This window comes from Gracilinanus agilis, chromosome 1 (assembly GCF_016433145.1).
Source record: "Gracilinanus agilis isolate LMUSP501 chromosome 1, AgileGrace, whole genome shotgun sequence".
In the NCBI taxonomy this organism is placed as follows: domain Eukaryota; kingdom Metazoa; phylum Chordata; class Mammalia; order Didelphimorphia; family Didelphidae; genus Gracilinanus; species Gracilinanus agilis.
Window position 1 is genome coordinate 758,423,738 of NC_058130.1, and position 23,009 is coordinate 758,446,746.

Genomic DNA, 23,009 nt, shown 5'->3' on the forward strand with positions numbered 1-23,009 from the left:
GCTCCAGCTCCCCATGGCAGCTCCCCATGGCTCGAGGGGAACAAAGGAGCGGAATGGCTCTGGCCCGCCCCCCCCCTCCATCCAGGCCCAATAAGAGCGCCGCCCTAAGAGCAGACACACGAGATCTCATCTGGGACAGGCGAGTGCAAGGAGACCGAGGCAGCCCACATCAAGTGACTTGCCCAGGGTCACCCCATCTGAGCCCTACCTCTACACGGCCCTCCTCCTCCTCCTCCTGGTTCTCTGGGGTGGGGGGGGTCGGGCCGGGCTGGGGCCGCTGTCGCTCCTGCTGACCCTTCTGGAACTTGGCGATGGCCTTGTGGTCCCGCTTCCGCTTGGCCCGCATCACCTGGCTGCCCGGGTCCCGGGGGGTGGCGTTGATCTCGAAGATGGTCTGGGGGTGAAGGAGAGCACAAACCTCGGTCCCCCTCTGGTCTCGCCCCCTGCCTCGAGGCCCCGAGGTGACCCGAGCCCCGACCAGCGCTGAGCCCTCCAGGGCGGACACGGCGTGAGGAGAGCCCTTGGAAAATTAAAGGAGGGTCTCCAGGACAGGCTAAACCCCAAACCGCCCGGGCCCAGCCCGCAGGCTGCTCGCACTCACAGCCCGGGCTCGGTAGTTCTTGATGCTGTCCACAAGCTTCATCCTCTCCAACTCGTCACCCTCAAAGCGGGAGCCTGCAGGAGACAGAGGGAGGCCGTGAGCGGCGCCCGTCCTGCCCCGGCCCCCGCGCCCCCAGCATGGTGGGGCACTCACTGAAGAGGGGGTGCAGGCCCAAGAGGCTGGGGTCCAGGTCCTTGGCCCTCTTGATGGACTCGGGGGAGGGCCCCGGCCGGGAGCGCACGTATTGCTTGTGGGCGTTCTCAGCCACCCGCCGCAGGCTCTGGAGCTCGGAGGAGCCGTCGTGGTCCGTGATGAGGCGGCACTCCTCGTCGTCCACCACGTTCCGGGGCACCCGGCCCAGCACGCCGTCCGCTGCCGCGTCTGGAAGGAGCCGAGGGGCCGCCAGCTTCAGCCTCCCTTTACTGAGGAGGGATCTGAGGCTCAGCGTGGCCGAATCTCGCCCGGACACGGCCCCTCACCGCTGTCTGCCTCAGTTTCCTCACCTGTAAAACGAGGGCAGCGGTGCCCCCTTCTCTAGTGCCGAGAAGACAAACGTAAAGCACTTGGCAAACCTGAGGGCGGGAGCTCCCAGCACCGCTGTGTGTCACAACAACCACAGCGGACCCTCCTGACGGTCCCAGCGACAGCGCCATTCCGTGGGTGCTTTGTACCAACTAGTCTGCACCGCCTCCCCCCGGAACAAAAGGGGTGGCAGAGGGTGGGGGAGAATCCTCAGCTGGGGGGCGTCACTAATGTGGGCACCCCCCGAGCCCCTTCCTTGTGGGCCCATTTCCTAAGGTGTGACAGGAAGAAGCTTGGGCTAAATAGTCCTCAAGTCCTTTCCCTGGGCGAGACCCCCCCCAGCCCCCACAAGCATGGCCCCTCCACCAGGGCGTCACAGAGCCCCACGGCTCACACTGTGTTGGTCTCAAGGCAGCGTTGCGGGATGGCCGGACTGGTAGGTGACTTGCCCAGGGTCACCCCACTAGGAAGCGTCTGAGGCCACATTGGAACCCAGGACTCCCGCCTTTGAGCCTGGCTCTCCATCCACTGAGCCCCACGGCTGCCCCCGCAGCTCAGTCTCAAGAACTGTCTGGTGCCCCAGAGCAGGGCCCCCCCTGGGGTCCCCTAGGAACCTGCCTCTCTGTGGCTCCCCCCGCCTCCTGGGCTGAGGCCGCCCGACACTGGGCAGCCCCTTTGTGGTCCACGGCTCTGGTGGGGAGCTCTGACGGGGGTCTGTGGCGGGGGTCTCGCCTGCAAACAGGAGGCTCTACAAACCTGAGCGCTCCATGCAGGGAGCAGAAGGGAGGCGCCTGTCCTCCCGCCCTCTGTCACAAAGACCCGGCTCTGCCCGCAGGGTGGGGGCTCCTCCCCCCCGTTCCCCACCCCCTCCCCAGGGCCCACCCGGCTACCTGATGGCTTCTCGTTGGGGGTGGCGAGGGTGAGTGGACGCCCCAAGAAGAGGTGAAGGTCCAAGACGTAGGGGACCTCGTCGGGGGCCACCAGGGAGTAAGCCGAGCCGCTTCTGCCCGCTCGCGCCACACGGCCTGCACAAAAGCAATGTGAGGGGGAATGCCGGGAGGGAGCCGAGCGCCGAGGCCGGGCCCCCCGGATCCAGGCAGCCCATCCCCGTTTCCCCTTCTATAAAAGGGGGCGACAACCAGCTCTGTGCAGCTTCACAGGCGTCTGGGAGGCTCAACAGCGAGCCGCGCGCTGCCGGAGTCGAGGGGCACCGCCGCACGGACTGGGGCGTCTGCTGTTATTGGGAGGTGCTGTGGTGACCCCCCAGAACCCGAACTGTCCTACGAGGGGATTCGGGGGGGGGGGGTCCCGGCATAGGAGCTTTGCGGCGGGCTCGGAGGCTCAGCCGGCCCAGACACTCACCCACTCGGTGCAGGAAGAGCTTGCTCTTGGCAGGGAAGTTGTAGTTGACCACGTTGTCCAGCAGGGGGATGTCCAGGCCGCGGGCGGCCACGTCGGTGACGATGAGGGCCGGGCACTGGCCGTGGACAAAGCGGGCCAGGTTGATCTTGCGTGCAGTCTGGTCCAGGGCGCTGTAGATGTGGGTGCAGCCCACGCCCTGGGCCGTCAGCAGCTGAGACGGGACAGAGACGGTGAGGCGAGACCCCCGCCCCTCCCCCCGCCGCCAGGAAGCCGCCCCGTCAGCCCCCACCACGTGTGTCAAATACCGACAACGGGAGGCAGTCGGGGGGCTCCGGGGAGAGCCAGGCCTGGAGATGGGAGGTCCTGGGCGAGCCCCCGACCCCCACCTCCCCGGCCTCGCCGCTCTCCTGCCTGTCCGACAAGGGGGTGCAGCCCGCACACACAGGCCGTGCCCTGGGAGACGTCGGTGTGCAGCGGCCTTGAGTGTGTGTGAGTGTGAGGCAGTGTGTGTGCCGTGTCAGTGTGTCAGCGTGTCACGCGTGTCCTAAATGCCCCCACGCAGCGCCCCCTCACCTCCGTGAGGTACTCGGCCTCGTGCTTGGTGGCCACAAAGACCACCGTCTGGTCCTGGGGCCGGACGAGGTTCCGCAGGATGTGGAGGAGCACCGCCGGCTTGTCGTCCCGACGAACGTGGAAGAAAGCCGTCTGGGGCGGGGAGAAGAGCGCGTGAGGCCGGGCTAGGGCGGAGGAGGGCCTCCCCATGCAGGGACCAACAGCTAAGGGCCTCCCAGCCCAGCCCGGGCCCAGGCCGCACCTTCAGCTGCTCATTGAGTTTGGCGTCCACGTCGAGGCGGATCAGCACGGGCTCCGTGAGGCCTGGGGGGGACAGAGCGGCGCTGAGGACGGCTCACCCCCAGCGCGCCCCCCACCCCCAAGGGAGGGCCCCGCCGAGGACGAGGGCGGCTCACCGGCGCGGGCGAACTCCACGAGAAGCTTGGGCAGCGTGGCGGAGAAGAGCACCGTCTGGTGGTCCTCGGGGAGGCGCCCCATGATCTCCTGCAGCTGCTCCGCAAAGCCCATCTCAAACAGCCTGGGGAGGGGCAGGGAGGTGGGGGCCGGCCCAGGGGGTCACAGACACGAGCTATGACCACCCTCATTTTTACAAATGAGGAAACTGAGGCTAATAGGTCAGTGCTTTGTCCTGGGCCACACAGTTGGGGTGAAGGGTCTGAGGCAGGATTCGAACTCCAGCCTTCCCAACAGCGGGTCAGGCGTCCTTAGCCTCGCTGTCCTGGGCTGCCTCATTATGAACAGGCACCGTCCCTGCCCGGCCCTCCCCACTATGCAGGGGCGACCCCGAAGGGAGCGAGGTGGGATGGGGGCCTCGAGGGCCGGGCAGGGGAGCCCCCCGCCAGCCCCTCACCTGTCTGCCTCATCGAACACGGCGTACTGCACGCTCTGCAGCTTCAGGTTCATCTCCACGGCCACGTGCATCAGGCGCCCGGGGGTGGCGATGATTCTGCAGAGACGGCCCCCTCTGTCACCCCGGCTGCCCTTCCCCGGCCCCCGCCCTCCCCAGCACTCCCCCTCCCTCAAGCTCGGGGAGGGACCCAAAGGCAGCCTCCCCCAGACTCACATATCGGGGTTCTCATGCAGCGCCGCAAACTGGTCCTCCATCCTGTCAAAGAGAAGACAAAGCGCCTGTGTCGGGCCGCCCCCCCCGCCCTGCGCTTGTTTCTAACTCGGGTCCTCTGACTCTCCTGCGCCGCTGCGGCTGGACTCAGAATCAGGAAGGCCTGCCCGGCCCACGGCGGCCGCCTCCTCGTCCCTACTCGTTCCTTTATTTTTCCAGGGACGCGAGAAACAACGCCTGACGATTGTTTCTGGCCTCTCAGGCTGCTCATCTCTAAAGCTCAGCACCGCCACCTGCTCGCTCCAGAAGCACCAGAGCGGCGCCGGCCCGACCCCTTGGACGGGAGAGAAGCAAAGGCAGGACCAGGCCTGGTGGCGGCTGGACAGGCCGCGGCTCTCCTGATCCTGGAGCGGGGCAGGGAGGGGACGAGGCCTTCTGAAGATGAGGAGGCTGAGAAAATCCAACGAGCGGGGACTTGGGGCTGATGGACCCAAAGGGAAGGAGCCACTTGATGCTCTCAGGGGCAAAGAAGAGGATAACCAAGAGGGCATGTGTGAGGGAGCCTCGGAAACAAAGACTACCCCAAAGGCACGGGGGGCATTTGTAAAGAGGGGGGCTACAGCTAATGGGGAGACAGCCTAATGTCATCTGAAGAACCCCAAGTTCCTGGATGCAATAAGGCATAGCAGGAAAAAAGAACGAGCCCAGAACGGGCTCCGATCTGCTACTTATTTTAGAACAACGTGGGCTGCTGGACTTGACTCACTGGCTGAACACGAGCAAATTGCTAGAGGTCTCTAGGACTCAGTTTCCCCCTCTGTAAGAAAGAGGATCCTAGCCCTGCCTCCCTGCCTGTCCCACAAAAGTACTGAGGATCCAGGGAGATCACGGACATAAAATCCTTTGGCTTCCCAGGTGTGGGAGCCCCTTCCACCAACACCCAGAGATGGCAGCCTATCTGTTAAGCTCCGACCGTGCGGTCAGTGTGGCCTGGGCTTCCCCTGGCAGAGATGGCATTTGAACCTAAGCCTTCCGGCACCGGACCTGCTGGATCACAGGCGTCTCATAAAGAAGAGTCCCCAGGGAGGGGCCCACCACACAGGCACCCAGAAAGCAGTCCCGTCTTGAAGGAGGGCCAGTCAGCTTTGCTGGACTGTGGCTCCTTTTTACTCTTTTGTGCCAAAGGAGGAGGAGAAGCTACGCTGGCACGAACGCAGGGACGTCCTGGGAAACGAAGACCACTAGCGCAACCCAGTCAGTGACAAGACACGAGACAGGAGAAGCTGGCACGGACGCGGGCACTGCCGTTGTGGGACTGCTGTTGGGGCAGGAGGGGAGGGAGGGGGTCTGAAGCACTTACTTGTCTCCCCCAAGGATCAGGGCCGTCTTCAGGCCAGTGAACTTGCCCAGCTGTGGAGCAAAGGAGGCAGAAGGTGACGCCAGAGAAAGCTCCAAAGATTCTGCCCTTTACTCTGAGTCTGCCAGAGGACGCTCATTCCCCCTTCCAGAGTTCAGGAGTTTATTTTTTATGTTGATAATTGGGCATCACAATAAATCTGAATTATGCAAATCCAACTTTATATAAAGGATTCTCAAAGAACTCTGCACACACCCCAAGGCACCCACTAGCCTTTTTGTACAGTGCTCCCTCCCAGGGAAACCAGAATGGACGTGGAGAGACCTCTGCGTGCCCACATGCCCAGCTCCCACGTGTCTGTCTTTTGTCTGTCTTGCCAGGTACCACACCTGGCCCCAGCCCCTGCCTGCCCCCCATCAGTTCTTCCTCTCAGCTCTAGCCAGGCTTCCACATGACTGCCCGGGCCCTGCCTGCTCCTCCTGCTCTGGCTTCTCTGTCCTGAGCCCTGACATGTCCTGTATTCCATGGTGGCCCCTGGGCCTCACAGGCACACAGCCCCCAGCCTCCAGCGCACATGGCCCCTGTCTCCTGCCCTCCTTCCCTCACATCTGCGGGCAAATTCACAAGATATAAAAATCTCTTTGCAGGTCTACAGAATGGCCTCTTAGGGAGAAGTGAGGGTCACTGGTCTCCTACATGCTGTTTTATGCCTTTAAAGGGGTCAGGACAAAGAAGAGACCCCCCACACCTGGCTTACCTCTTTGGTGAACTTCATTGTCTGCAGGGCCAGCTCCCGGGTGGGTGAGAGGATGAGGGCACGGGCACCTGTCTGGGCACTGTGGGCTTTGAGTTTCTCAAACATGGGAATGAGGAAACAGGCCGTTTTCCCGCTCCCCGTTCGGGCCATGGCCACCACGTCCTTGCCGTCCAGAATCACTGGGATGGTCTGCAGGGTCAGAGCATGAGGTCATCTTTGTTCCCCCAATCTTCTCACTCAAGGCCAGGAAGGGGCCAAGGTGGGATGAGGCAGAGATGGAGGGGAAAGGTTCTGGCTACAGACTGGACTGCTAAGAGGGTGAGCTCCTGGGGCCCCCAGATTTCAAGCAGGGGCTGGAGGGCATGCCATTCCCACATGGGTTGGGATCAGATGGCCACGAGGTCCCTTCCAACTGTCCGGACTGCAGCTCTGTGAGCCCTGCCCCAGGCCCGCACTGTTGGGGTGATGTTGCTGAGTCTGGGTCCCCCAAGCGCCCTCGATGGTGAGGGCTCCCATTTTTAGAGGCCACTCCGGTCTCACCCATTTCTTGCTGGATCCTCGACAACCCCAAGAGAGGCCCCTGCCATACCCATTTTACAGATGGGATGATATAGCATTGGCCTTTGTTTCTCACGGGCCAGCTGGGAAACAAGCATTGGAATAAACCATAATATGCAACCTCCAGGGGTGCTGTGATTGGCACCTCGTGTCGGGGAGGCACAGACTGACTGACTGCAGAGAGAACCAGCTCTGGGGGCAGGAGAAGCGGGGTTCAAGGGCTGCCTTTAACACCAACTGTGAAAAAGGACAGATTTCTGAAGCCCTCCGTATCCAGGCTTCTCTTGAACACAGAGCAGGTGCTGATATGCCTTGACAGAGCCCTTCCTCACCTGCGAGTGCCCTATAAAGTCCCAGAGTCAGCTAGGGGAGGGAACAACAATGATTGCTCTCATTCCACCTGCAGCAGGGGCAGGCAGGCGGGGGGCTTCACTCAAGCTCTGGACCCTGGGACAGCTGATGGGGGAGAAAGAGAAGCACCAAGGTACCAGGTCATGCTGATGGAGCTGAAAAATGCCCAGGCCAGGGAGTCCCCAGCAGGGCTGGGCAACTCTGGACAAGTCCCCAAGCCTCCTGGGGACCCAGAGACTCTAAGCCGGGAACAGACTTGAGTTTTTGAATGGAGATTGAAGGCCGAGAGCAGGTCTCTGCACTGGGGGAGGAGCTCTTCTCTGGAACTCCCTCTAGCAATAAAAGCCCAGAGCTGGTTAAAAAGGGTTCAGAGACCCAAGTTCCAGTCCTGGCAGAGGTACTGACTCGATGAGCAACTGGGCAAGTCTGGCCTTGGTTTCCTCACTGGCAAAAATGGAAGAGGAGGATTGTTTTGAAGACGAGAAGGTAAAAGGTACCTTAAGGTAACTAAGAGAGAAGTGGTCATTTTAAAGGGAGTCCAAGAGACTTAGCAGAGAGCTGGTCTTGAAATTTGGAAACCCTGGATTCGAGTCCTGTCTCCAGACCAATTTAGCCTCTCTGAGCTCTGGGTGGCTCTTAAGAATCTAAGTTTCAGAGAAGGTGCTGCCCTGCATGAGGACTTTTCTTCCTCCGATGGGACGTTCCCTACAGCAATGAAAACAAGGGTCAAGGCCTACTCCTCTTTCCATTTTAAAGAGAACTGAATCCACAGAATCCCTCATTTCCTTCTAGAAGAGGCACCCAGGTGGGGCTAGGGTTGGGGGAGGGATTCCAGGGCTAGGGCTTCCCTCACCTTCCTCTGGATGGGCGTGGGCACCTTGTAGCCCTTCTTCATGATGCCTTTGAAGACCGGGTAGCTCAAGCCTGGGGAGACACCAAAGACGGCCGGGTTCCAGGATGAGGCTGGAGTCCCGGACCCCAAACCTCCAAACCCCAATCAGGGCTGAGCACGTTTGCAGGATCATTTTGTACTCTCCATGCCAGTGTTGATTTGTTATCTAAGAGTCGGCCCCAGAGCCTGGGGCCTGGGTCAAATCTTGCCTCTGAGGTGCACTGGCTGGGCCCCTTGGGCAGGTTACCCAGGCAACTGGTCCAGAAGATGCTGCCCGACACAGGTGTAAGGGACCAGCAAATGACAGGTCCAGCCCCACACCCTCCATTCTATGCTCACACACACTTACACATGCACGCATACAATTTCCCAAATCCAGTCTCTGCTTGTGTTTTCCCCTTGTCCTGGCAGTGGTTCCCCCTTCCCCCTCTTCCAGCTCAAGCATGCCCAGCACCCTGAGCCCCCCAGCTCCGATGGAGGAACCCCCTGAGAGCAGAGAGCCTGTCCCAAGGCTCCTGAAGCCCCTCTGCAATCTCACCCATAGACTGGAAGCCTCCTGACTTCTTCTTCTTCTTGTTTTGGGCACGAACCATTTCCTGGATGTCAGGCTCAACATCTGAGGAGGCCTCCAAAGCGGGGAAGGCAGGCAGGGCCTTCTTGCGACCCGGCTGGAGTGGGGAGCAAGAGATGGGGTCACTCGGGACTGCCCCGCTATCTGGATGGGGAGGGTGGAGGTAGGGGGCCGACAGCGGCCTCTCAGCCTCATTTCTCTCTAAAGCACTTCTTGCCTTCTGCAGCCCCTCTACTGCCCAAGAGTGAAGGTCAAATTCCTGAGTTTGGCATTCAAGGCCCTCCTCTCTCTTTATATATATACACACACACATTTTATAACACCCTCACCTCCCACCTTAGAATCAATACTAGGTATTGGTTTCAAGGCAGAAGGGTGGTAAGGGTAGGCAATGGGGGTCAAGTGACTTGCCCAGGGTCACACAGCTGGGAAGTGTCTGAGGCTACATTTGAACCCAGGACCTCCCGTCTCTAGGCCTGGCTCTCAATCCACTGAGCCACCCAGCTGCCCCACCCCCACCCCAATATATACAGATTTTAAGACTCACATGGTTAAGTGACTTGCCCAGGGACCCACCGCTAGGAAGTGTGTGAGGCTGCATCTGGACTCTGGCACCGCTCAGCAGCCCCTCCTTAAATCTAGACAGAAGCCGCCCCCTTCTAGTTCTCTCAACAAACCCTGTGCTTGGAACACAGCTGTCCTCCCTGACCCCAACGGGCCACGGCAGAACCTGATTCTATCCCCGCCAAAGCGCTGGTGACCAAACTTCTCCCTTCCTCCCTACGGCCCTTCGGTGTATAAGAAAATTAAATTAAATTAAATTAAAAAGGACGCGTTTACATTCGCCCACCCCAGAGGGCTGCCCTCTTAAAGCCAAGAGCGGAGGGGGCGGGGCAGCCTGGGGGCGGGGCCTTCCGGCCCGGAATTTCCGGTCCCGGCATTCCCAGCGTCCCAGGCCCTCGCTTGGGCACACGTGCATTCCCGCGGACACCGCAGAGGGATTAGTGGGCTGTCTCATGCCTTAAAGTGCTCATTTCCGAAAGGGAATTAATACATAGAGAGCCAGGCTCGGGGACCGGAGGTCCTGGGTTCCAATGTGGCCCCAGACCCTTCCCAGCTGGGTGACCCTGGGCAAGTCCCCTCTTGCCCCGTTTGCCTCAGTTTCCTCGTCTGAAAAATGAGCCAGAGAAGGAAATGGTGAGCCTCGGGTCTTCCTGACTCCAAGGCCCGAGCTCTATTCACCCTGGTCAGAACAAGTTAGCTTTAAAATAGGAAAGAAAAGCTTTCCTGGTAGGGTTGTAGTGGGAACAGTTTGTAAACCATAGGAGCTATATAGAACCTCCCTGGAAGCTCTGGGTTCAGGTCCTGCCTTATAGTCTTAATAAACCTTTATTAATGGTGGGGCTAGATGGCTCAGTGGATTGAGAGCTGGGCCTAGAGATGGGACAGAAGGTTCCGGGTTCAAATTTTGCCTCAGACACTTCCTAGACATGTGACTCCATGCCCAATCGCTTAACCTCCACTCTGCTTAGCCCTTAGCACTCTTCTGTCGATCCTAAGACAGAAGGTAAAGGTTGTTATAAAAAATAAAAAAGCATTTATTAAAAGCCCACTGTGTCCTGGCACAGGAGAGGCAAGAGCTCCTGTCGGGAGGAATGGGAGATGGCGTCAAAGAAGGCGGGGTGCCGGGGTTGGGCGGAAAGAAGCTGCCGCGAGTCTTGGAAGAGCTCGGAAGCCCCCTCAGGGATCCCCACCCGGGTGGTGCCCGCCGCCACGGCTAAGCGCCGCTCTGCCCGCCCACTCCAGTGACCCTAAGGGAAGGACGCGGAGGAGAGTGGCGATTTCTGATTGGCTGCTAGGACAATGACCCGCTCGTCACTGAGAAGTGGCCAATGAAGCTCTATATGGGAAGCGAGCGAGTTTCTGGGGATTCTCTGCCGGCTGGCCCGGCACCGTAGGCGGCGCCGCCGATCCTTCGTTCCCGGGCCTAGGCAGGTCCCCGCTCCCGCCGCCCTTTCCCTCCTTCCCACCCCTTCGGCTACCTACCTTCCTGGCTCGGCCATTCCCTCCCCCTTCGGGCTGGATCTCGAACCCTACACCCACCATGTTCTGGCCGCACAGCAAGCCCCCCCCGGCCTTGGCTTTTGCCTTCTTCACTCCCAATGAACGCCAAAGCCGTGCGCGCGACCGCAAGGCGAAATCTAGGTGGCCGGCGCTTGCGCGCAGTAGGGGCGGGAGCAGTCCCACTCCCTTCCTGCAGATCTTTACCAATGGGCGGCGCGACCGATGCTCGCGCAAGCGCAACCACAGGCGCGGATCCTGCCATCTCAGCCACTCGGAGTCCTCGTCCTCCGAGTCTCTGGAGGGCTCTAGTGCGTTCGTCGCCCTGTGCCCCGCCGTCGGGTCTTCCCAGAAGGAATCCAACTACCACGTCCTGAGGAAAATGGTAAAGCGCACCGGGTACCTTGTTAACAGTGTGGCCGACGTTTTTCGGGGTGCTCTCCAGATGGTTGGGAACCACCAACCCTGCTTCCTCCTGTCCCTCCCAGGTAAGCGCCCCGGCGGAGGGGGGGCTGCAGGCTGCCCTGTACAAGGCCTGGCACGAAGTGCATGCTTGAGGGAGGGGTGAGACCCTCGGAAGAAAGGGTGGGAGGGGCGCGGCCTGGACCCTGCCACGGGAACCTGCAGACTTGGAGAAAAACTCTCTGTAATGGTTTGAGAGCGAGGCCCGGAGAGGGAGGCTGCAGAATGCCGCCCCACCCCCCACCCCCCACCCCCGCAGTGTGGGTCTGAAGGAGCGCTTGAACCAAGGTTCCTAGGTTCCCCGGCTTTAAGAGGGCCGCTATATCGGCCTTCTGCGGGTGGAGGAAAGTAAACGTGCCCTTTTTCCGTTGATTTATTTATTTTTTAGATACAAAGTGGGTATAGGGATGGAAGGGAGGCGTTTGATTCTGATGCAGAAGGTAAGAGTTTAAAAAAATTACGTGGGGGAAAAGAAAGGAAGCCACCCCCAAAATAGGCTGCGCCTTCGATAGAGCAATGGATTTGAAGTCAGGACAAGCTGAGTTCGAATCCTACCAAAGACACTTTCTTTGTGACCTTAGGCAAATTACTTGACTCTCATTGCCTCGCCCTTACCTCTCTTCTGCCTAGGAACCAGTACAGTGTTGATCTAAGACAGGGAAGGTTAGGGATTAAGAAATAAAAGGCTTTGGCTTGAAGAGGAAGGGATTGGGGCCGGGTCACTGTGGTTTATAAGCAGAAATCTTAAAGATGCTGTGGGGGTGGGGCTGGGAAGGACACCCCTGCTGTATCCTGGGCTCCCTGCCTGGAGGGGAACCCCAGAGTAGCTGATTTCAAACCCCCAAATTGGGTCTGCACAAAGTGCTAGAGCCTGACCAGAATTTTCTTTGTTTCCTTGTTGGTTAGCAACTGGCCTTTTTTGTCTCTCTTCTGGCAGCTCATTATGAGCCAGGGGAGAGTCAGGCACTTCACAGAGGGCCTTGGAGATCCCCCAACTGCACCCAGTGTGAAAGGGGGAGGCTTAGAGGTTATTGACTGGATGCCATTGGGGGAGAAAACAGGATGAACCCAGAGGGCCTCTTTCTTATGATTTCAGAATGAGCAACATCACGAAAGCCTCAGTGGAGCTCACCATCAATGGGATACAGGCCCTCCAGCTTCAACACAGAGGCCTGAGTGGCTACCGGGTCAAGTACAGCACATCATTCGTGGATGAAACTTTGTTTGGCAGGCCTTTGGGGGCTCGGCCAGACCCGCCGGAGTTTGACCCTCCCTGGGCAGAGAAGGCCAAGCCCAGGAAGGCAGTGCCATTAACCCTTAATAAAAAGGAAGTAAAATGGAACCCGGATTCATATCCCTGCAGAGGCAGCAGCAGTATTCCTCCTCCATCCACGGACAACAACTGCATCTCTCCTCCTACACCCGGGAAAAAAAATAAATACAGGTAATAAACAGAATCCCACAATGTCCCACCAGAAAGGACCTTAGAGGTGCTGTAGTCCAATTCTTTCATTTTACAGATACGGAAAACAGAGGGTCAGACAAGAGTCATGGCTTGCCCAACGTCATATCAGTAGTTTGGTAAATGGGTCAGGTCCGCATTAAGTGCCTACTATGTGCTGGTCTCAGGAAGCCTGCACCCTCTGGAGGTGCTTGTTTTCCCATACACCATGCATATAGACTCCTTCAGGGCAGGGCATAGTTTTTTTTTTTGCCAATGCCTCACATGTACTTAATACATGCTACTGGATTTGTGTGGTGTGGTATATAGTTCCAGGGAATGTGATTAGGACCACTGAGTAGAAGTTCCAGAGACAGAAACTTGTTCAATGTAAGGAAGCATTTTCCAAAATCTAGAACCACCCAGTATTAGAAGGGGATTGTCTCTCCCAGCATTCCTCATCCTACAAGAATGTCAGCTGAACCTGGATAACCATGGATGAGAAGGGTAAATAAAAATCACTAGCAGATGACTTTGAACTTTTCCCACTAGTGAAAAATGATGCTAAGACAAACTGAGACACAGTTATCTCCAGGGCAAGCTAAGTATATTAACAGTAATGCATAAAACTATTAATAAAATGGGTCGCTAAAAAGCCAGAGATCTGAGCATGATCGGTTTATAACTTAGGCTAGCTTACTAACCAATAAATTGGGTCAATGACCAGAGACCTCCCAAGTGAGCACTGACAGGGACTTTTGAACCTAGATGTGTCTTCCTTCTGATTGGCCCAATAGAACATCATTTTGGGCCTCCCCTAGCAAAGGTCTGACCATCTTGATTGGTAGATACTTTGATGAGGAAGAGAGTTGAGTTACCTCAGCTCCCTATTCCTCATTGGGAGATAGGAATAATCCTCAAATGATAGGCTCAGTCTCCACTGGGCAGAGTGGATTGGCCTTAAGAAATGGGTTTGCCAAAGAATGGAAGAATGGATTACAGAGTAATCATAATTAAATGATACAGAGTAATAATCATTTCCCTCAAGCACATGTTGTCCCTTTTGATCCTCAACCCAGTGCCTAGAATGTAATAGGCACTTAATTAATGTTTGTTTTTGCTTAATTGAGCTAAATGTTAGGATTATCTCCATTTACAGATGAGGAATCAGGCTCTGCAATGGTGGATAATGTGTACCCATAATCACATATCTCCTAAGTGTCAAAGGTGGGATTCTCTCTCTCCCTCTCCCCCCTCCCCCCCCCCCCACCCTATCCCTTCAAGCTCCTCAACCTTTTCTTTATCTATTCAATTATGGTCCCAGTCCAAATTCTGTCTTGTGAGAAAACTTTATTCATTGGAGGTTTTCTTATATTTTTGGAACCTCACCCTGCATGGCTGGGAAACTTCACCACCTGTACCTGCTGTTTGGAGATCTTAGCTAAGGACCTAGGTTATGGAAACCAGAAATGCAATCAGATCCCCAGATTAATGCAAGGAGTTTTCTCATACATCTCCAACAGCCCACTTCTCATCTCAAAACTAGACCCATCCTGATAAGACAGTTGTTTCCATGATCCTTTGATTAGTTCACAGACACTTGGGAGGACTAGGACACTCCTTTTTTGAAATTTAGGGAAATGTACCTTGTTCACTCCCCCTCCCAATTTGGAGAGTCCCTAATCTCCAATTAGACATCTCGTTACCTATTGTTTATGGTTGCCTTTTAATTGACCTTATTGCATTGTTTTTAATATATTAAAAAATCTGCCTCTCCCTGTATTTGAGGTCCAGACCTAAGCTGGGGAAGAGGCCAGGCCCTGATTTGTTGGGCAGTTGGCACACATTAATAAATCAATATGCTCAGAAGATCAAATCACTCTTTCCTCGGTCATTTCATCTTTTGTTCATTATGCTATGCCACCTCCTTCTTCCCCCAGTATTAGACAACTCTCCAAGGTCCTTTCAAAAAATTTGGGGCATAGGTGGCAGAATTTGACTTAAAACACATCTCCTGAACTTTCCATTGGTCCATTGACAAACCAGTTGGCCATACTGGAAAGAAGTCTTTGGTTCCAGGGTCCCATGTCTGTTTTATTCATTCCCTTTGTGACTTCCATTCCTCGGGCCTCCATTTTATCATCTGTAAATTGATGCAGTTGACCTTCAAGGTCTCTTTCAGCTCTAGATCTGGGATCCTGTGATTCTTGAAGTCAGGACCCCAACAAGTTAGAAGGCCCCTCATCTATGAGAAAGCAGTATCTTTCCTTAGCCAGGGTGCCAGAATGGAAGTGAGCATCCTGTATCACTTTCTCTCTGATTTGGATACAAACTCCTTTGGCAATTATTTTTTCCTGACTTTGTTTCTTCAGATATCTAGATGTTCTAGAAAAGGGCCAGACTGGGACCTGGGCTCCTATTGTTCTCACCTCGTTATTTCTTCTCCATCCTTTTCCATACTAGGCTTATCAGCCACAAGTCATCCTACTGTGACGAGACCCTCTTCGGCACACAAGAGAAGGGATCCCCCAGGAAGGTACCATGGATAAAGATGGAAGAGATTCCAAGACTCGAGCCCCTCTTCTGGACCCCACCATCAGTGCCCGGGAGTAGTTGCTCACCCCATCCTAAGGAGACCCCACTGTGGACCATTCGCTCCATGGTTTCCTCTGTGCCAAAGAACAGGAGCAAGTCAGACATTTGGCATAGGCCCTTGGAGGAGTTGGACTCTGTAGATCCCCTCCAGAAGGGGAGTTCCCAGTCACTCACCCACCTGAATGGCTCCCCTACAAGGCACTCCCTCACCACCAAAACCCCACACCAGGGTAGGCAGCGAGAAGCTTGGGTTCAGTCAGCCTTGGTGATTTTCCAGAGCCCACTGGCAACCCCCACCCCCAGGACTCGTTCTGTCAGCTTCTCAGAACCAGTTAGTCACCGGAAATATTTAGCCACCCCCAAGCCAAAGCCACCCTGGAAATGACTTGTGACTCTTGCCTTGATGTCAACTCTGGGAGCATGGAATGGGAAAGGTGCATGGGCTTGGTGCCAGGCTTGAATCTTATCCCAACCCAGAAGACTTCATGAGAATGGGAAAGGCACATCACCAGGCTCCCCAGTCCTTGACAGCAGCCCTGATTGATTCACATACATAAATATCAGCTCTAAGTACTGTTGGTGTATAGACCCCATACCCTGGAGAGACAGTAATGTTCCTTATTCTACCCTGTTCCCATTTCCATAGTTGGAGGAAGACACCATGCTACCCAATAAACTCTACTGTTGCCAACCCGTGGAGGAGAATCTTCCCTTCTTGCAGTATTTCCAGAATTTGTTTCTGCCTGTATTTGGATCACATTGAGATATGAGGGGTAACCCTTACTACCAAGTTTCCAGGCATTCATGTCCACTTGGGGTTATAAAGTCCCAAAAGGTTTCTCATAAGCTCTCGGTGCCACTACTATACCCATGTAAGCCTTGACACGGCATGGAGGCGGTGACCCGCAGTGCTAGAAAGGTCCCAGGTTCTACCCATGCCAGAATCAGTGACAGTGTTGAGAGGGAAGGGAGCTCATTCCCCTTCTCATCCAACTTTACAGTCCTATAAAGAGAATCCTCTCTACACCATGCCCACAGGCGATCCTTTGCTGCCAGGGCTGGGGCTGCTCTGAGGATGGGTTCAGGGAAATTCAGATTGACCCTTTAGCCTGGCCCCTTCTAAGAAAAACAAGGAGGTTGCAGGCCCTTAAATATTAAAATATAGATATCTCTTCCATATCATAGGAGTTAGGGACACGGTGTCCCCACGATCTGGAAAATCCACATAAAAATGTTTAGCCTTTGTACTAAAGAAGTCTGGATTTTGTTCTTTTTATTAACAGTACCTTATTGTCAAATTTGGGTTAAGTATTTGGTCATAGGTCAGTGTTAAGGGAGCTGCACTTCTAGCCTTTGTGTGTCATCTGCTAGCTTTCATGTTCTTTTCACAAACTTAATTTAACTTGAAAAAAAAATTATGTATATTTAAGATATTAAGAGAATGTTACTATACATACATTTTATGCATTTCTTAGTTTCCAAACATTTTTTGTGTCTACTGGCTTTCACAGCCCCACCCCACCCCCAAATTCCCATTTAATTTTTTATACTAATTCACAATATATCACAACCATGATGGAAGCTGCATATAAGTGCAGGTGTATTTCAAGGAGCTGTTTTGTCAATATGGGTTCTCCTTCCACAGCTTAAAAGAGGCCGCTTCTGTGCCTACTCTAAAGGGTTCTTCTTAATTCCGACAGTCTGGTCAAGCCCACAGAGCCTTTCTGAGCATAATGTTATATGCGTCAAATAAACTACGTAAGATTATAGTGGAAACCAATTCTACAGGGTCCCTAGGTGGACCCTTGTTTTAGTAGAATTTGCAGAACATCGAACTTCCTTGGAAGAGACTAGCTACTGCCTGAATGGCTGCTGTGAATTGTAGCTTAAGAAACAAGGTTCATGACCTGGGGAGGAGGTTCCCTGAACTTGGCTGGGTTGGTCTTGGGATAATGGACATGCAATTCAGCCAGGCAGGCCCTTTCCACTTGTGTGCTGCCCCATGTAACCTTAAAAACTCGAGTGGTTTCCATTGTTTGATGAGGCCTCATCCTAGGCCTGCAGGGAAAGGCGTGTCCCCATGTGCATGTCTGTACATACGTGGTGTATCTGCTACACCTGGATTCTCCCCCTTTTCCCATGAGTTTAAAACCCAGAGAACAGGGGAATCAGCAGCCAGGCCTGAGTGAATTCGGCCCCATCCCTCTACCAGGCCTCTTTCCAAGCTGTTACAAGATGGGATGGGGAAAACCTCGTATTGACTCTTCCAAGCTGAGTCGAGGCTGGAACAGTGGAGAGAGAAGAGTGATGGGCTTGCTCATGGGAGCTCTCCGAGAACCGTAGACCCGATGAACGCCGTCTGCCCTCGTGGCCCAAACACCTGCACTGCTCTCACTGGGGAAAAGATGCCCGGGGTGGGGTAAAGGAATGGACTTGACTTTTATTGGCTCGAGTACAGAAAGAGGGAAGGCCTGAAGATGACCGCCGTGTTCTGTGTCTGCAGGCTCGGCATGGTCACAGAAGTTTGTGTCAGTGATTGGCAGAGGCAGCCTGTGCTCTCTCGCCATTTGGAGGTATGTGCAAGCACCTACCCAAAGCCTGGTCCCAGGCAGGAAGAAGCCTCACCTGGGTCAATCCAGTAGAATCCACAGGGTTCTTGATGCCAGTGTGGCTGGTCCTGGAAGGATGGACAGAGAAGGGGCAGGGAGGGAAAAGAGCCACGAGTGCTGGAGGCACAGAGCAGTTCCCACCTGAGGAGCCCCTGGGCAGTGCCTTATTTTTTGCCTTTGCCTTTGCCTTTGCCCTTGCCTTTCTTCTTCCGCTTTGACTTCAGTAACGACCTGACCAAATAGCCCTTCCAGAAGGCCTGGATGAGGGTGGCAGCCCGCACCATGAGGGCCATCTCCTGCTCGGCCTCTAGCTTCTTCTTGGAGCTGATGAGTCTCTCGTCCCTGATCTGGACAAACTCCTCAACCAAGACCGCATGCTTTGTCCTCAGCTCTGCCAACTGGGCCTTCTCCTCCGTATAGATCTCGTCCAGCTCTTCTAATTCAGCCTAAAGGGAACCAGGTAGTTTGGGATCATTGAGGAAATCCTCTTCATATGGACACTGGGAAGGACATGGCGACATCCCTCCTAGACTAGTTAATTCTGCAAGTGCCCAAGAGTGTAAGAACTCACTATCTGACAAAAACTCCTGGGAAAAATGGAAAGGAGTCTGGCAGAAACTGGATACAGACCAACATCTCATACTGTATACCAAGATAAAGTTAAAATGGGTACCTAAAATTAGACAAAGAGTGCTGCCATAAACAAATCAGGGGATGTGGGATAGCTTCTCTCTCAGATCTATGGATAAGAGAAGAATTTATGACCAAACAAGAAATAGAGAACATTACATAATGTAAAATGGATCATTTTGATTGTATTACATTTAAAAGATTTTGCACACGCAAAACCAATGCAGCCACAGTTAAAAGGAAATCAGATACATATAAAACCCAGAGGAATTGCATGTTGGCTATGGTGAGGCAGATGGAGGGGGTATGGGGGGAGGGAAAGAACATGAATCGTGTAACCATGGGAAAATATTCTAAAACAATTTTTTAAATTAAAAAGTAAAAAAAAAAAAGAAATCAGAAAGTTGGAGTGGGGGGCACAAATTTTATAGGAAGCTTTTCTGATAAAGGTCTCATTTTTCAAATATATAGCAAACAGAGTCAAATTTATAAGAATAGAAATCATTCTCCAATTGCTAAATAAAGGATATAAACAGGCAGTTTTTAGATAATGAGATCAAAGTTACCTATAATTACATTAAAAAATGTTCTAAACCACTATTAATTAGATAAATGGAAATTAAAACAACTCTGAGATATCATCTCATACCTATCAGACTGACTAATATGACAAAAAATAAAGGAAAATGACATGTTGAAGAGGATGTGGGAAAATTGGAACACTAATATACTGTTAAGTTGTGAACTGATCCAACTATTTTAGAGAACAATTTGAAATTTCACACAATGTTGTGAAACTGTACATACCCTCTGATTCAGTAATACCACTAAGTCTGTATTCCAAGGAGATTATTTATTTATTTTTAAGCTGTTTTTTTTTTTTGAAATTTTATTTTTTAGAAAATTTTTCCATGGTTACATGATTCGTGTTCTTACTCTCCCCTCAACCCCCCCCCAGCCCCACCCATAGCCAATGTGCATTTCCACTGGCTTCTTCATGTGTCATTCATTGATCAAGACCTATTTCCATATTATTGATAGTTGCATTGGTGTGGTAGTTTCGAGTTTACTTCCCAAATCATGTCCGCATCAACCCATGTGTTTAAGCAGTTCTTTTTCTTCTTTGTTTCCAAGGAGATTATTTAAACAAAGAAAGAAAGAAAGGAAGGAAGGAAGGAAGGAGGGAGGAAAGGAGGGAGGAAAGGAAGAAGGGAGGGAGAGGAGGGAGGGAGGAAGGAGGGAGGGAGGGAGGGAGGAAGGAAGGAAGGAAGGAAGGAAGGAAGGAAGAAAAAAAAGAAGGAAAGAAAGGCAGGAAGGAAGGAAGAAAGAAAGAGCACCTGTATAAACGAAAATATTGATAGCAGCTTTTTTGTGTGTTGTGTGTGGTGGCAAAGAACTGGGAATTGAAGGGATGCTACCCATCAGTTGGGGAATGGCTGGACAAGTTGAGATATATGTTTGTGATGTTATTCTGCTATAAGAAATGACAAGCAGGACTATTTCAGAAAAACCTAGAAAGACTCATATGAACTGATGCAAAGTGAAGTGAGCAGAATCAGAACAACAGTGTACACAGTAATAGAAATATTATATGATGATCGACTGTGAATGATTTGGCTATTCTCATCCAATGATCTAACAGTGATGGGCAAACTGCGGCCTGGGGGCCAAATGTGGCCCCCTGAAATGTTCCATCCTGCCTGGCGACATTATTCCTAATCTGACAAATACAATGAGCAGGATACAATACAATGAAACTTTGAAAGAGTTGCCTTAGAAACAGACCAACAGATGAGCATTTCCTTTCCTTTGGCCCCTCTTTAAAAAGTTTGCCCATCACTGGTCTAAGACAATTCCAAAGGACTTCTGAAGGATGAAAATGTTATCTGCCTCCAGTGAGAACTGAGAGTCTGATTGAAGATTGAAGCATATTATTTTTTATTTTATTTTTTCATGGTTTTTTTTCTAGGGGTAGAGGATGTCTTTATTTTCTTTTACAACCTAATATGGAAATATGTTTTGCACGACTGCACATGTATAACCTCTATCAAATTTTTGCTGTCTGACGGAGGGGGTAAGGGAAGGAGGGAGAAAATATGGGACTCAAAATTAAAAAAAAAAACAACTGTTAAGAGAGCAGCTAAGTGTCTCAGTGGATTGAGAGCCATACCCAGAGACAGAGGGGTCAGATACTTCCTAGCAGTATGACCCTGGTTAAGTCACTTAATCCCCATTATCTAGCCCTTATAGCTCTTCTACCTTACAACCTATCTGCAGAACTGATTCTAAAGTAAGGACTTTAAAAAATGTTAACAATTATTTTTACATGTAATTGGGAAAAAATATTCTTTTAAAATAGAATAAGTGAAAAAAGAAAGAAAATAGAATAAGGAAAATAATCTGGGGTCTTTGGAATAATTACATGAAAGGAAAGGAAAGGGACCCTTACCTGCTTTTCTCCCATCTCCGTATCATATTTTTGGATCCAGTTCTCTATTTCTGTCTCTAGTTTATATTTCTTCTAGAAAAACAAAACATAAAAAGGCAGAAATTATTTAACCATGTTGGCAAAGTAATCAACAGAACCCTGAAGACCCGGCTCCTCATCATTCAACCAAGGCCTGGTTGCATTCATTGGGTGTCTGCTAAGAGCCCAGGAGAGTCTCCTGGTTCGGATTTCTGTTCACGCCTGAAAGCCGGCTTTGCTAACACCAGTTAAGGCACGCAGCTACAGAAACGACCCGGCTTGGGGAGGGGAGCTCGATTCTTATCAGTATCGGACTGGCAGGGAAAAGGGCCTTTGTGTCCATGGGAGGTAGGAAAGGTCTTACAGAGTCTGCTGGCCAGAACACACCAACAGGGGCTTTCCATGCCCTGCTGTCGAGGTCCTGCATCTTACCTGAGTGGCTTGGATTGTCCTCTTCTCCCCTCCCTCATCCTTGCGACAGAGTTCTTCACAGATAAGATGGGGCATCTCCAACTACCTGCCCCCTCGCGATTGCTCTCTCTCTTTTTAAACCCTCACCTTCTCTCTTAGAATCAATACTGGATACTGGCTCTGAGGCAGAGGAGCAGCGAGGGCTAGGCAATGGGGGTGACGTGACTCGCCCAGGGTCATTCCACTAGAAGTGTCTATGTGAGGTCAGATAGGAACCCAGGACCTCCCGTGTCCAGGCCTGGTGCTGTGTTCATGGAGCCATCTCCTTGCCCCCCTCCCATACCTTTCTGAGCCCCTGTTCGCTCTCCCGGTTCTCCATAGTGAGATTATGGTACTGGGTCTTGAGCATGAGGATATCCTGTTGGATCTTTGTGATGCGGATCTGAGAGGCCCTCAGCTCGGCCTTCTGCTGCTTCTTGGCCTCTTGCTTGGTGCGCAGGAGGTGGCTTTCAGAGAACTTGAGCACCTGGTGCAGGTGGCTTTTAAGTTCCCGGATCACGAAGTTTTCCTTCTCTACCTGAGGCAGAGAAAGAAGAGAAGAGCCCATGAGCCCCGGAGTAGCTGGAAATCGGCCTCTCCCCAGGAAGGCTGGGAAGTCTCTCCGGTGAAAGCCTTGGGCCAAGAGGGAATTCCACTGTGGGTTTCAGGAGCAGTTAGGTGGCCCAGTGGGTTGAGAATCAAGCCTAGAAATGGGAGGTCCTGGGTTCAAATGTCATTAAAAAAAAAATCCATTCCCTGCATCTAACCTCATTGCCATCAGCAGCCATTGCTCCTTTCATTTCCAGGGCATTCCCAACGCTGCCCAGGCAGGCCCTGAGCCATCCCCACAGGCTCTCGGGCTCCCCCCAGGCCTACCTGGGTATCCCTGGATTTGATGGTGCTAGAGAGCTGTGACTCGAGATCCTGGATCATCTCGGTGTTCTTCTTGTCCCTGAGAATGATTTCGTTCATGAATTCGACCTTCTCCTTCTCCTCCATGGGGCTGGTGAGGAGCTTCTCGAACACAAAGTTTCTGAATTCAATCAGGCTTTGGAGAAAAACATCGGCCTCCTCGCTTCTCCCCACGATGTGGGTCCGAAAGATTTCCCCGGCTGGGATGTTGATCAGGAAGATCCTCAGGGTGTTGCGGGCAGAGCTCTTAACCTCGTCTTTGAGGAGTGTGATCCTCTGTTTGTGCTCCTCCACTTGGAGCTGCAGCTGATCTTCGGCCATCACTTCAGCCTCTTCCTCCTCTTCTCTGACCAGGTTCACCTGCTCCAGGAGGCTGTTGCACAGGTCCTCGTGTTCTCGGACGGCGTTTATGGTGTCGTCATCCCACAGGCCCTCCAGACTCTCGGGGTTGTACGCGGCTGCCGACAGCAGCGTGATCAGCTCTACCTTGTGGATGGTTTCATCCAGAACAGCAATGATCCTCTTGGTCTCGATGGTGGTGAGTTTGGTCCGAGCTGGGTCCAGTTGGCTGGTGTTTCCGCATGAGAGCAAGGCTTTTTTGGCACCCAGGCCCAAGCCTACCCTGGGCCTGTTACCAGTGGAAATCTCAGAGCCCTGGTAGAGGGGAGCCACAAGCACGTCCATCGCCATGGTGGATGCCGCTGGTTTGTCCTAGAGCTACTCTTGGCTTTGGGGTGTACACAGGTCTCAGCCTTTACTTGAAAGCTTTGTGGGTTCT

General features: G+C 53.1%; 3 protein-coding genes across 3 annotated transcripts; 1 reads left to right on the forward strand and 2 right to left on the reverse strand.

The window, feature by feature from the left end:
- Positions 1-169: 169 nt before the first annotated feature.
- Positions 170-10,819, reverse strand: DDX54 (DEAD-box helicase 54). Its single transcript, XM_044685436.1, has 15 exons — positions 10,651-10,819; positions 8,572-8,701; positions 7,995-8,065; positions 6,233-6,421; positions 5,479-5,528; positions 4,122-4,163; positions 3,909-4,004; positions 3,454-3,575; positions 3,300-3,361; positions 3,059-3,190; positions 2,486-2,696; positions 2,014-2,148; positions 755-982; positions 602-675; positions 170-394 (listed from the first exon to the last, which is right to left on the reverse strand). Exons 1-15 carry the CDS (start codon positions 10,708-10,710, stop codon positions 170-172), a joined length of 1,827 nt encoding a protein of 608 aa, XP_044541371.1. The 5' UTR covers positions 10,711-10,819.
- Positions 10,820-10,952: 133 nt separating this feature from the next.
- RITA1 (RBPJ interacting and tubulin associated 1) lies at positions 10,953-15,854 on the forward strand. Its single transcript, XM_044658795.1, has 3 exons — positions 10,953-11,153; positions 12,224-12,571; positions 15,032-15,854. The coding sequence occupies exons 2-3, from the start codon at positions 12,225-12,227 to the stop codon at positions 15,546-15,548; spliced, it is 864 nt and encodes a 287-aa protein (XP_044514730.1). The 5' UTR covers positions 10,953-11,153; position 12,224; the 3' UTR covers positions 15,549-15,854.
- A 1,989-nt stretch (positions 15,855-17,843) lies between these two features.
- Positions 17,844-22,921, reverse strand: IQCD (IQ motif containing D). The gene is made up of 4 exons (XM_044658796.1): positions 22,196-22,921; positions 21,624-21,857; positions 20,852-20,923; positions 17,844-18,218 (listed from the first exon to the last, which is right to left on the reverse strand). The coding sequence occupies exons 1-4, from the start codon at positions 22,919-22,921 to the stop codon at positions 17,937-17,939; spliced, it is 1,314 nt and encodes a 437-aa protein (XP_044514731.1). The 3' UTR covers positions 17,844-17,936.
- Between the last annotated feature and the right edge of the window lie 88 nt (positions 22,922-23,009).